The sequence below is a fragment of the Sinocyclocheilus grahami genome, unplaced genomic scaffold (genome assembly GCF_001515645.1).
Source record: "Sinocyclocheilus grahami isolate Dianchi unplaced genomic scaffold, SAMN03320097.WGS_v1.1 scaffold222.1, whole genome shotgun sequence".
NCBI classification, from domain to species: Eukaryota; Metazoa; Chordata; class Actinopteri; order Cypriniformes; family Cyprinidae; genus Sinocyclocheilus; species Sinocyclocheilus grahami.
In genome coordinates, this window is record NW_015505401.1 from 3,509,844 (window position 1) to 3,524,673 (window position 14,830).

General features: G+C 34.7%; 1 protein-coding gene across 2 annotated transcripts in view; it reads left to right on the forward strand.

The window, feature by feature from the left end:
• The window catches only part of LOC107596697 (carboxypeptidase Q), an 82,571-nt gene that overhangs the window by 20,268 nt on the left and 47,473 nt on the right, over nucleotides 1-14,830 (forward strand). For both annotated transcript variants that reach the window (XR_001610394.1, XM_016287494.1), the window contains exons 5-7: nucleotides 5,001-5,112; nucleotides 7,351-7,442; nucleotides 12,218-12,419. Coding sequence is in view for 1 of the 2 variants with exons in the window: in XM_016287494.1 (XP_016142980.1) it covers nucleotides 5,001-5,112; nucleotides 7,351-7,442; nucleotides 12,218-12,419 (406 nt within the window). In the remaining variant the exon portion in view is untranslated. The remainder of the gene's footprint in view (nucleotides 1-5,000; nucleotides 5,113-7,350; nucleotides 7,443-12,217; nucleotides 12,420-14,830) is intronic.

Here is a 14,830-nt window from a genome sequence, read left to right on the forward strand (position 1 = left end):
GTAGAAAACGTATCCTTGTGTCGCGGCTGACACAGAAGAGCGTACGCTGCTTGTGTTCAGCGGATATTCTCCAAAATGGCACTACGGTGATGCGGAGAGACACAGAGGAGATTAATTGTTGAATAAAGTCGTTATTTTTGTTTTCTTTGCGTACAAAAAGTTTTCTCGTCGCTTCATAACGTAATTTACTAGGCAGTTAATGGGACAGTCACAAGCCTCCTGGTTTTCATCCAAAATATCTTAAATTGTGTTTCGAAGACGAACGAAGCTTTTACGGGTTTGGAACGAAATGGGGGTAAGTGATTAATGACAACATTTTCATTTTGGGGTGGAGTAACCCTTTAAGTCAGGAAAAACAAAACAAATTTTCATTGCTGACAGTTGCTGAGGCAACACATTTTGAACATTTCTAGGATCTTGTCAGACATTTCATCACTGCCTAGTTCTTTTGTTTTGTCCTCTTCTATTTCATGATGATTTGAGTTACAACAAAGTCTTCTGAAGGTGGTTTGTGAATGATTTACTGACTTGTTGAAGAGCGTACAGTACAGGCTGTTCATTTCACAGCGAGTTCTTCCCCTCATCCGCTCTCTTAAAAGCTTGCTCATTCTCTCACCACACGTTCTTTAAACCACTCTCTGGTTTTGCGCTAAACGCTACACTCTTTTTTAGCACACACAATGATGGAGTTCCAGGAAGTGGTGGGGGTGGAGAGAATGAATGAGGGACAGTTTGTTTAACCTCCGACTTTCTGTCAATCTGTCTGCAGGCCTATTTATGATGTTAAAATTCTTCCTACATTTTTTTTAGAACAGATAAAAACATTCTTAAAAGGGATAGTTCACTCAAAAATGAAACATTTAGTCATCATTTACTGCTGTTCTAAACCTGTATGACATTTTCCCCCCCTTCTTCTGTTGGAGACAAAAGACTTCCATAGTATTTTTTCCTACTTTGGAAGTCACAAAATATCTTCTTTTGTGTTCCACACAAGAAAGAAACGCAATTTTCATTTTTGGGTTAACTATCCAGAATACAAATTATTCTTTATGTTATTCTTAGGAAGTAAGAAAGAAAGCAGTTAAGAATAATTTTATTCTTAAAAATGGCCACTGGTGTGCTTCTTGGTTTGAACCAGTAGTTCGTATCTACATTTGTATCAAATGTCTACATCAACATTTGCACAGTGATGTTTAAGTGAGAACTAAGCATACTACTTTTTTTTTTTTTTTTGAATCACTGTATGATTTCATTCCAAATATCAAGCTGCGGTTACATACATTTGATTAGCATGTGTTTTCATTTTCATTTACACATCTTCATTGTTCAGCTAGTTATAGGTTTTGGCCCCTGTCTGGTCCAGATTTACTGCAGGATATTGAATTGTGTGTTTCAGTATTACTCCCCTTGGATAGCGGGCTCATTAGGCTCAACTCATCCTCTCCCTGTGCACTCTCTTAATTTCACTCCCTCATTCATATTTCAGTGCTTCGTAATTAATAGCCTCATCCTGTCAGAGCTCATTAACGGTGACATGATAGTGTTTAATTATGAGGTCAGTCAGCCCTTACATTCCACACTGTCACGTAGTTATTAGGAAGTTAAGTTTAATCTGGAAACAGATCTCTCTTTGTCTCAGTACTCACTACTAAACCTGCTTTTTTTGGCCTATGCCTGGGTCTTTTTTGTTTTGTTTTTCCTTTCTTTTTCACATTCTCATGATTTGTGTTTGGCCAGACAGCATGGTTATGCTGTCAGTATTACTAGACTAGACTGAAATATATTCAAAACCGAAACGGCAATTAGAAAAATATTTTTATTTTCTTTTATGCATAAAAACTTGTTTAGATTAATCCATCAGTTCCATATTTCAGGACCACATCAAATTATGCCGGTCCTCCTGCCAAACCAGTAGTGTATGCAGTGCCGGTTTAACATCAGTCTGAAGAAATCTGGTTTACTTTTTGTTTGTTTGCATTTTGCACTTGAAAGAAGGGGAAAATAGTTTCTGTTTGTGAGCTGGCTTTGAAGAGGATTACAGAAATGACCAGAAGTTACACAACGTTTTATGTTGATTTTGTGCATTGATGTACAGCTTTTAGATGTTCTTGATTCTGTGTAAGCGGTGGCATAATGCTGGAAATTATGCCAAATTTACTTCCACATTTCATGTTACCAGTGACTGTTTTCTTGAAGGAATTTCAATGAATATTTCACTCAATAATTAAAAAAATCATTATTTACCCTTTATTTACTCAGTGTTATTTGATCTATTTTATTCGTTATTATTTATACTATTCAAAAGTTTGGGGTTGGTAAGAAGTCTCTTATTAGAAGTCTCAAAGGCTCAATATATTTAATAAAAAAATGCAGTAAAAACAGCAATATTATGAAACTATTACAGTTTAAAATAACTGATTTCTATTATAATAGATTTTAAAATGCAATTTATTCCTGTGACAGCAAAGCTGAATTTTCAGCAGCCATTGCTCCGTTCTTCAGAAATCTTTCTAATATGCTGATTTTGTGCTCATTTCTTTTTATTATCAGAGTACAAAGTAAGTTGTGCTGCTTAATATATAAACTACCGGTCAAAAGTTTGGGATCAGAACGATTTTTGATGTTTTTTACAGGAGTTTCTTATGCTCATCAAGGCTGGATTTATTTGATCAAAAATACAGGAAAAATTTAATATTGTGAAATATTATTATGATATAAAATAACGTTTTTCTATTTTAATATACATTAAAATCTCATTTATTCCTGTGATTCAAAGCTGAATTTTCAGCATCATTATTCCAGTCTTCAGTCTCACATGATCCTTCAGAAATCATTCTAATATGCTGATTTATTATCAGTGCTGGAAACTGTTGTGCTGCTTAATATTTTTTGGGAAGCTGTGATACTTTTTTCAGGATTCTTTGATGAATAAAAAGTTAAAAAGAAGAGCATTTATTTAAAATAGAAATCTTTTCTAACAATATACACTACAGTTCAAAAGTTTGGGGTCAGTACATTTTTGTTCTTTCTTTTTTTGCAAAGAAATTTAAACTTTTATTCAGCAAGGATGTGTTAAATTATTAAGAAGTGATAGCAAAGATTTATATTGTTAGAAAAGATTTATATTTTGAATATATGCTCTTCTTTTTAACTTTTTATTCATCAAAGAATCCTGAAAAAAGTATCACAGTTTCCAAAAAAAATATTTGGCAGCACAACTGTTGTCAACATTCATAATTCTAATATTAATTCAGCATATTAGAATGATTTCTGAAGGATCATGTGGCACTTTATACTGGAGTGATGGCTGATGAAAATTCAGCTTTGCATCACAGAAATAAATTATATTTTAATGAATATTAAAATAGAAACCATTATTTTATATTGTAATAACATTTTGCAAGATTACCGTTTTTTTCTGTATTTTTGATCAAGTAAATACAGCCTTTATGAGCATAAGAGACTTCTTTAAAAAAACATTATAAGTCTTACAGATCTCAAACCTTTGACCGGTAGTGTATGGTGAAAATAACAGTGTTTACTTGAAATAAACATTTTGTCTGTCACTTTTGTTCAGTAAAATAAATCCATAATGATATCAGTAATTATTTAAAAAAATCACACCCCAAACGTATGAATGCTAGTGTATTTTTGACTTTTACAGGCCATTTTGACTCGAGTTTAAACACAAATGTGAATGACATTTCAAAACTTTATGGAAGGGAATATTATTGGTAAATGATAACTTGAATGTCTCTCTTTTAGCTCACTTTATGAATTTAGTAGACTTTACAAATTGGGCAACAGTCATATTGTCTAATATAATGATGCTCTTTGTCCTTTTTGAAGCTTGATAGCTGCCATTAGCAGTTTTTTTGTATGTACTGTAAAAAAATTCTTCAAAATGTCTTCAAAATGAAAAAAGCAACACCATTCGGGTTTGAAATGGCACAAGAATGACTAAATAACGACCCGATTTGTCTCCTGTTTAATAATTCAGCAGCACTAAAGAACAGTCTGAACTGTTTCTACCTAGACGTTCCATCTGTGTGTTTTTGGTGTCTGATCATGAAAGCACAAGTCTCACAGTAGATTTTGTTCAACACAAAAGAACGGTCACTACAGAATGTTTTTGTACTTTTGCTGTTGGCACGTTGGCTGTTGCTTTAGAGTTCACCCGTTGTAACTCACAGATGGTTGGCATAGATTACCGTTAGCCTTTTCTCGTGATGCTGTTGGGAGTGTTAACCTGTCATGGGACTGACAACAACATGACACGGTATAGACAAAATCTGTCACAGTATTCAAAAATACATTTGGAGGGAGTGGGCTTGTAGCTGATTGGCGGATGTCCAGACAGCATTTGTATATTTGCCAACGGGATGCTGTAGGCAGATAGCTGACAAATCAACTGGAAAATCCACACTTAACTGAGGCGAGTCTCAAAAACAGACTTCGTTTGAGCTTTATTCCCCAAATGTTCACAAGCATTTTTTACAAGCATTCAGGATGTTTATTGCCATAAAATTTTAACAGCCCATAGAGGCTATTGTATGAATGGCAGATTGACAGTATAAAATAAAATTGGAGAGCATTATTTGTAAGCTATATTCCTAAAGTTTTGCAGCTCTGCCAAAAGTGAATGTAAAGTGGTAGAAGATGCTCTCGGTGGAGTAGAGGGATATATTTAGCCAGTGTTAGAACTATGAGAGGAGGATGTTTAGAGTTTAAATCTAATCTAGACCATCAGTTTAAAGGCTTTCACTGTGGCCTGGGTTTGACAAGATCCATTTTAGACTGACAGTCAACATCTGGAAAAGGTTGCCAGGATGCCTTTTTCCCTTTACAGTCTGTTATGTAAACCCTTTTTATACATGAATAAACAATTGTGTTACTATAAAAAGAAAAGAAAAAAACAAAGGAAACAATGCTGATAAAATATGTTATGAAATATTTATTTTACTATTCATTTGTATGATTTTGCTCTGATTCTGTTTTAGGTGGTGCTGCTCAGTGGTCACCTGGACAGCTGGGACGTGGGCCAGGGCGCTATGGATGATGGAGGTGGGGTCGCCATTTCCTGGGAAGCACTTTCTTTGATCAGAGACTTAGGTGAGACCTCTGAAGATGGTAACATTTTGAGAACCCCTCTCTCTGTCACATGACTAAATATTTAGTTATATACAGCTGCCAGTGACTGAGATGTACACATGAGAGAAGTTATAGGGTCATTCAACCCAATCTGAGAAGCTTTCCAGGCTAAATTGTTTGATTAAGTAAATTTTTTTAACATAAATAGTGATTGAAGCCAAAATATTAAATGTCATGGATGAATATTTGCTGAGTTATCCACTAATTTGTAAAGGGCCGTCAAAATGACAATTTTCACTTGAGAGTTCAGCCAAATTACAGGGGGAGAAAATGAATTTAGAAAAATGGCAGCATCATTATGTTATTTTTACACAGAGATTGGATGGTTTATTAGTAAAATCTGTTGACTTTAGCTATCCTTGTTGCATTATATGCCAATGGTGACAGTTCAAAAGTGGGGAAAAGATGCTTTTCGAGTATGTATGTATGTATGTATGTACAGTATGTATGTATGTATGTGTGTGTGTGTAGAAAATGAATTTAGAAAAATGGCAGCATCATTATGTTATTTTTACACAGAGATTGGATGGTTTATTAGTAAAATCTGTTGACTTTAGCTATCCTTGTTGCATTATATGCCAATGGTGACAGTTCAAAAGTGGGGAAAAGATGCTTTTCGAGTATGTATGTATGTATGTATGTACAGTATGTATGTATGTATGTGTGTGTGTGTGTATGTGTGTGTGTGTGTGTGTGTGTGTGTGTGTGTGTGTGTGTGTGTGTGTGTGTGTGTGTGTGTGTGTGTCCATCCATCCGTCCAACCAACCAACCCAGAGTTTGCATATCTGTGTCTCTACATGATTTTGGTTTCTCATTCGTAACAGACTTTTCTTTTGGCATCTTCATTTTTAAGGTTATGTGAGATTCAGTCCTAGAGATAATTGTTAAATTTGATCCATTTTCAATGGCCAAAAACCAAATGTGGGTCACTGTGCAATGCATACAGCTGGCTTTCTTCTTTATTTCTATATTTGTCCATGTCTTTCACCAGACCCTCTGGCTGTGTTGACACAGAATTACCCTATAAGCATTTTTATGATATATTTTTTTAAATGCTTAATTTTTTATTTTTTAATCAGAAAAAAAACGTGCTGTGAATTAATTGCCACTGTATATTGCTCTTCTAAAATTAACCATAAATAATTCAATGAAAATGCATGTGTTTATAACTCATTATATTATTTTTAGTATTTTTAATTACTATTTTAAAATAATTGTAAAAGATTAGTGTTTGGAAGATGTTTTAGTATAGACTGTATGCATATTATTTTTGGGGGCAAGTGCAGTAACTGTTGAAGCAGTGCAGTGTATTGAGAGTATTCTGTTATTAATGGAGATTATTAAAATTCCTGCTGAGTGTCAATATGCAATGCGATGTGAATCTCTTGGCCCCTCTCCTCTCTATTGTTGCTTTATTGCACAGGCAATACCGAGGGTTGTGCTCATTTGTATTTAACATCTTTCTCTTGGCAATGGCGTCCACAAACACTGGCGAAATAAAGCTATAATGGTGCACAATAACCACAGACAACATGATTAATTTCACTGCTGGTAGAGTAAGCATTCTCTACAACATTTTAAATGCTCAACAACAACGTTCAGTTCATCGAGTCCTTGGCTCTGTTTCTACTATGCAAGTTTTTTATTATTGCAACAGTGTGAGCTATTTGCTCAGAATCCATAAATCTACTCGTATTAGCCTCATGTTCTGGTATATTACGTTCTTTCGGCTGCATCCTCTTCTGTGCCATTTGACCTAGACACAGTGACTTGTTTTCCTATGTATACCTTGCAGTTTAGGAGATGGATGCACATACGGACAGCTCTCCCATCTGGATCATCGAGAAAGCCCAACACAATTAAGCCCAAAATATCTCTCACAGATTCCACTCTGCAGGAAGTACAGACAAGTTATCAAGTGCCCAGTATGCAACTGTCTGGACGGCCAGGATCATCTAGCATTGCCTTCCCAGATACGTCAGCATGCCGTCTCTGATGTGTCAACCTGACCTTACATATGCACTTTTATTTTAAAAATAAATGTAATCTTCTCTTGTCCTTTTCTGCAAAAAATCAGATTGATGAAAGCGACTAACCTTGATCTTAGCCAGTGAAGCAATATTACAGTGGCTGCGTTATGAAAATGTATTCTGAAATATTTTGTGGTTAGCTCATACTGTCGATTGTTTGGGTCCCCAGGGCTGCGTCCCAAAAGAACACTGAGGACGGTGCTGTGGTCCGCAGAGGAGCCAGGCGGGGTGGGAGCAGCTCAGTACTTCCAACAGCACAAAGTACACTTCCCTATCATATTAACACTGTTATGTTCTGTTGGATGATTTAGAACAAGTGTGTCGAACATGCAAACCGTGGGAAGATTTGAAGAAAAAAAAAAAGTTAATGTAATTATGTTAATTAAGTTAATTTAAATATATTGGAATGCTAATTCATAATGTTCTATTTTCAGCTGCAGCAGGACAGATAAACTCAAACTTTAATTTGCTGTGTTGCAAGTAGTTCACAACTTACAGCTAAAAAATCACTGATTGAATTACATGTGAAGAAAAGTAATAAGTAATAAATGAGTGAATCTTTTCCATGGTTCCACTGAATAATTGTTTGAAATTAAAAGAATTGTTAAATGCATTGCATTAATATTCATTTGATTTATTTGATTGAAATCAGTTTTACAATTCATTTTCCTTTTTTAGTCTAAGTTTGTTAATGGTCGCTTTCAGATGGATTATTGTTAGTTAGTTAGTTGTCCAGCCAAGAGCAGTAAGTGGTTTTCCTTTTTGTCAGTGTAATTACCAAATTAGTGACGTAACGTGACACTTATTTTTGTTGCCATCTGATATAATATATACATAAAGACATTAACAATGCCATTTATGTACACAGTGACCTGAATACATCTCTTCTATGAATAGCATGTTTTTCATTTCTGAATTAAATTCACCTTGATATATATATTTTTTCTGACATTTAAGTAAAAATGTCAGGGTGACACAACTGTTTTGAAATTATAATGTAGAAATAAACCTAATTAAAGAATGAAATTATTGAAAATAATACCTTAAGTAGTTAATAATAATAATATAAAAACTTGCAACCAACATGCAGAAACATTTAGGAAAATGAAAAAAGATATCATAAAGAGGACCCCTGCAGATCTTCATGATGATGTGTCAAGGTCAATAAGTCTTTCAAAACATAAAATAATTTGACCATTTCTATGACAAGTTGAGGTTATTTCAGGCTATGCCAGGCTAGGCCATGTGGTGTAACTCCCATCACTGTTCATTATGAAAGAGCATTTTTAAAATCTTCTATCAAAGAATTGAAAGGAATTTTTCTTTTATCCTGAAAGCACACAGTATACTCTCACAATTAGTTATGTTTAGAATTATTTAATGGATGATTTTGCTGTCTTGGGTTATGGCATCTGACAAAAAGGTTTTACTAGGTTTGTGTGTTTTCTGTTTTAATGGTGAGAGTACACTCTTAAGAAAAATGGTTATTCAGCTTGTAACAATAGCAGGACCCTTTTTGGTGCTAAATAGAACCCTTTTTATAGGGTTCCATAAAGAGCCATGCTTTGAAAGTGCTATATAGAACCTTAATGGTGCTGTAAATAACATATGCTCTCTTAGACCATCAAGGAAAGCAAGGAGGAGCATAGTGTTATAGGGTCCTAGAATGGCATGACGGTGGAGTACCCCTCATTGGCTGATGGCTGCACACATAGTGACAGTCCCTCCGCGCTGACCAGGGACATTTACAATAGCCCGATGGCCAATTATATTCCTCCCTCCTTCTTTTGGTCAGGTTGAAACCAGCCTCATCCACAAAGATAATTTCATGGGGAACAGGCCGGCCTTCAATCTCAAAGATTCTCTGCAAAACACATGAAACACAGTAGCGTAAATCACTGCCCTGAAGCACAGTTCAAGAGGGCACAAATGGCAGCATAAACTGCTATACTGTGATGGTACACAATACTTCATACGATATCAAAACTCATACCTGAACATATTCCACTCGTTGGTCTTTCACTCTGTCAGAGTTTCGTTCGAAAGGGACGCGGTACGCCTGCATTATATGCCAATGGTGACAGTTCAAAAGTGGGGAAAAGATGCTTTTCGAGTATGTATGTATGTATGTATGTACAGTATGTATGTATGTATGTGTGTGTGTGTGTATGTGTGTGTGTGTGTGTGTGTGTGTGTGTGTGTGTTTGTGTGTGTGTGTGTCCATCCATCCGTCCAACCAACCAACCCAGAGTTTGCATATCTGTGTCTCTACATGATTTTGGTTTCTCATTCGTAACAGACTTTTCTTTTGGCATCTTCATTTTTAAGGTTATGTGAGATTCAGTCCTAGAGATAATTGTTAAATTTGATCCATTTTCAATGGCCAAAAACCAAATGTGGGTCACTGTGCAATGCATAGAGCTGGCTTTCTTCTTTATTTCTATATTTGTCCATGTCTTTCACCAGACCCTCTGGCTGTGTTGACACAGAATTACCCTATAAGCATTTTTATGATATATTTTTTTAAATGCTTAATTTTTTATTTTTTAATCAGAAAAAAAACGTGCTGTGAATTAATTGCCACTGTATATTGCTCTTCTAAAATTAACCATAAATAATTCAATGAAAATGCATGTGTTTATAACTCATTATATTATTTTTAGTATTTTTAATTACTATTTTAAAATAATTGTAAAAGATTAGTGTTTGGAAGATGTTTTAGTTCTCTCCAGTGCTGGAAAGCTGATCCGATATTTACACGGGTCCTACTTCTTGCCGTATGGTTCCGCAGACGTTTTCCTCTTTTGTTTTTTTATCCGTCATCTCTATCTTTCTGTCGCTCGGCTCGGCTATTGGTCCCATGCACTGAACGCGCTCTCCTCCACATCACGAGTAGACACGCCCCTTATTGCTGATTGGCTACAAGTTTGTTTTGTGATTCGGCCCGAATCAGTTTTCTAAAGTGTTTTTGAAAAATCACTTACTCTGCCTTTAATGTTTGGTTTCAGATGGATTATTGTTGGTTAGTTAGTTAGGTAGTTAGTTAAGCCACGAGCAGTAATTAGTTTATGTTTATTTTTTCTTCAGTGTTCCATTTGCCAGTGTTGTTGTTTGGACATATTCACTAATTGCTAAATTATTGTCTGTCAGTGATTTTTTTTCTCTCATCTGATTAATTTGTTCATAAAGGCATTAAAAATGCTATCATGCATACACTGACCCGAATACACCTCTTCTATGAATATTTTTCATTTTGGAATCAAATTCACCTTGATATATATGTTTTTCTGACATTTAAGTAAAAAATGTCAGGGTGACACAACTGTCCTGAAATCATAATGTAGAAAAAGAGCCTCATTAAAGAAATTAATATCTTGAAAAGAAAACCTTATTAAGTAGTTTGGCATAATCTCTTTTTCTTCTTCTTCTTCTTCTTCTTCTTCTTCTTCTTCTTCTTCTTCTTCTTCTTCTTCTTCTTCTTATTATTATTATTATTATTATAAAAGCTTTAAGCCAACAGGCAGAACCATGCTGGGAAAAATTATCATAGAGAGGACCCCTGTGGATCCTTATGACAATGTGTCAAGGTCAATAATTCTTTCAAAGAATCAAATAATTTGACCTTTTCTATGACAAGTTGAGGTTATTTCAGGCGGTAAAATGCCATGTAGTGCAACTGAAAATCGAATGATGTAAATTAAAGGTAACACTTTAGTATAGGGGCCAATTCTCACTAGTTGCTTATTAGCATGCATATTATTAACATATTGGCTGTTTATTAGTACTTATAAAGCACATATTCTGCACCACCATATTCTACATCCCTAATCCTACCTAATACCTAAACTTAAAAGCTACCTTACTAACTATTAATAAGTAGCAAATTAGCAGTTTATTGAGGCAAAAATCATAGTTAATTGCTTGCTTATAGCGTGATTTGGACCTTAAAATAAAGTGTGACTGAAATAATTCATTTGAAATGAAATTGAATGATTTATAATTGATTAATTTACACCTCATGATATTTCATAGTAATTATATCGAATCTTTTCTTGCAAAACTTTCAAAACCATATGAAAACAACATGAATACAAAGAATACTTCCTAAGAAGCTTTTTTGAAAGATGTTTTTCTATAATTTATCATGGACACTCGCCTTGTACTGCGTATGTAATCTAAAGTGAATGCGATTAGTGAATTCCATATATGTTTACCCCAATATTAGTTATTAGTCCAACACAGCTTGTGACCTTCTAGGAGTTTGAATACAGTAAATGATTGAACATAATATTTAACGTCTTCCATTCATTATTGTAATATATTGTTTGTATTTCGCTATAAAACTGACAGATTTTGAAAGCTGAGACTTTGGAATATCTCCTGGTGCTCCCAATCCGGTCCATTTGCATGTGCAAAAGACTAGAATATACTCTCAAAATATTATAACTTTAATCTTTATTCTCGAAACATTTCGTCTTTATTCCCGTAATATTTCGACTTTATTGTCGAAACATTCTCGTAATTTTTCGACTTTATTCTAGAAACATTTCAACTTTATTCTCATAATATTTTGACTTTATTCTCATAGTATTTCGACTTTATTCTCATAATTTCGACTTTATTCTTGAAATATTACGACCTTAATCTTGTAATCGTAGATTACATTTTTTTTTTAACGTGGCACTAAAACGCCGTCGTAATATAATATAATATAATATAATATAATATAATGTAATATAATTTATTCTCTTATAATATAGCAAATACAGCAGAAAGTCGCGGCCTAATGGTTAGAGAGTCAGACTCTTAACCCAAAGGTTGCGGGTTCAAGTCTCAGGTCCAGCAGGAATTGTAGGTGGGGGGAGTGAATGTACAGCACTCTCTCCCACCTTCAGTACCACGACTGAGGTTCCCTTGAGCAAGGCACTGAACCCCCAACTGCTCCCCGGCCGCCGCAGCAAAAAATATTATAATAGCATTTTTTTGTATGTTTCTACTCTGATTTTTGTGGTGACTTCTTCTCCACTTCTCCTAAGGTAAACATCTCGAACTTTGACCTGGTAATGGAGTCTGACCTGGGCACCTTCAGTCCTCTGGGACTGCAGTTCACTGGCAGTGACAAAGCTCGGGCAATCATGAAGGAGGTGATGAAACTGTTGGCTCCCATCAATGTCACGTCGCTTGAAGAACATGGAGAGGGAACAGACATTAACATGTGGATGAAGGCTGGGGTTCCAGGTCAGTTTCATCTAGCAGAATTCATTTCTGGATCTTGCCTTGTGATTGATTGCAATTAACAAAGTAAAACCACACAATCTGTATTAAAAGGACAGTTTACTCAAATTTGAAAATTACTATTCACTGTCATGTCATTCAAAACCTTCTTTCTTCTGTGAACACAAAATGTACCCTTTGTACCTATTTTATACTTTTTATATTTGCTTTTATCATTGTCATTTTTAAGCTAAGAAGCACTCACTAAGCAAACATGGTTATAAACATGTAATGTGTTTAATTTATACTCTTTTTTTTGTGCTTCCCTCATACAAACTGCAATGGACTTCAGCAGTCTAATGACTAAAAGAACTGCATTAATTGTTTGAGTTCAGCCAATGGTCTGTGAAATTGGCTCTGAAAAGCTTGGAAAACTTGGCAGAAGTGAAGAGCGCTCACATGGTTAACCCCCATGAGCAGATTCAGACAGGTGCAATGTAGTGTATCATTTAATATTTTCACACTCAGAACACTCAGAGTTTGCTTTTTATGACTATTGATCGTTTCTATCGCTATTAAAATAATGAACCGTGACCAGTTTCTTTTCAATATTTCCAAAGAAAAAATATCTGTTTGTAGCATCAGAGTGTCTTCTCTGCAGTTTTCTGGTGTAACGGTTACAGTGGGATTCCTGAAGTCCTGAAGACACTTTCACTTTGCATTTTTCAAATTTAATGCACGTTTTTCCATTATTTTCTTTCATTTGTCTTTAGCATAAAAAAGTAAAAAGTTGAACAGTAAAAAATGAACATGATTTAACAATTCACGTAATCCGGCATGTTGCAAAGAGCATCTTTTTCTGGCAAGAATATCTGACATTTTGTACCTTGCCTGGTCTGTGTTACAGATTTGCTTACATTTGATTTAGTGACCTAGAAACATAAATATTTGGTGTTCGTTTTATGTCATAACTTTTCTTTGTTCTTGCTTCACAGAGTGATTTCAGACTCTGAGACCCCACTGTATAAGCAGTCATTAGCTTTTGTGAAAAGTCACGCATGGCAGCTATACTGCCTTCCCCCGTCATCATATTAAATTACTTGAGCATTAGAATGGATAAATCTCATTAATGTCTGTAGTCACCAGTCTGATTGCTTTAACCACCAATGAACTGCGGCACACAAGAGGATCGGTTGTTCCCTCGCTGCACTGCACACAGTGTTATCAGATGAATTGACTATGACATCACTGCAGGAAAAATGAACGCAGCAGGAGGCATGTAGAAATGTATGGCGAAATTCGGCTGAAGTTTAAAGCCAACACGTTAAACAAATGAATCACCCGCACAGCTGTCTAAACAGCCACAGCAACACAGAGCAACTTGAGCTGGTTTCTGTTTTCCAACAACAGAAGATTTTGTGCTGCATTTGATGTGTAATCACAAGTTGCTCTGTAGTTTTTCCCCTTGATAAAGCTGCAAATTCAAACATGAAATCTTGGCATCGCTTTTCAGCAGCTTCTCTCAAGTTTAATGTAAGCTAAGATGGTTTCTGTTACAGTCATGGCAGCTTACCAACTCAAAAGTGGAGCTTGATACAGTTTGTATTTGCTGTTGGATATTGTAGAATGTGCCGCAAATGTGATGTAGTATTATGGGTATTTATCTGGTATAGTGTTAACGGTGCAGTCAGTAATAATCAAAAAAATCAAAAGCAGAATAAGAGTTTGATAAATGACCGTTTCTTTCTTAAGCTCAGCAAAGCTGCATTTATGTGATCGAAAATATCATCACAATTAATATAATTGGATAATAATATAAAATAACTGTTTTCTGTTTTTAAAATTTAGTTTATTCCTGTGATGGTAAAGCTGAAATGTCAGCATCATTAATCCAGTCTTCAGTGTCAAATGATGCTTCAGAAATAATTATAATATGCTGATTTGGTGCTCAAGACACATTTCTTATTACTATCTACTGTATGTTGAAAACAGTTTTATTTATAATACAATTTATTTATATTAAAAATATTTATTTTCAGGATTATTTGATGAATAGATGAAAAGAAAAAAACGCCATTTACTTGAAATATAGTTTATTTTGTAACAAGATACGAGTCAATTTTGATCAATTTAATGCATTCTTGAAAAAAGTATGAATTTTATTTGAAAATATCTGACCCCAAAATTGTACGGCCATATAGATAGATAGATAGATAGATAGCTAGTACCAGCGTAAACTGAAGTTTAGTTTAAATAAATAATGTTTAAATATATAACCAAATAGATGAAAAGAAAAGAAAGGCATTTATTTGAAATTTAATTAATTTTGTTACAAGATAAGAGTCTAGATAATGATAGATAGATAGACTTTCACTCAACAAGCAAAGTACAGTACAGTAATTGTGGCAGTTTGTGAATAACTCATTTCAACAGTA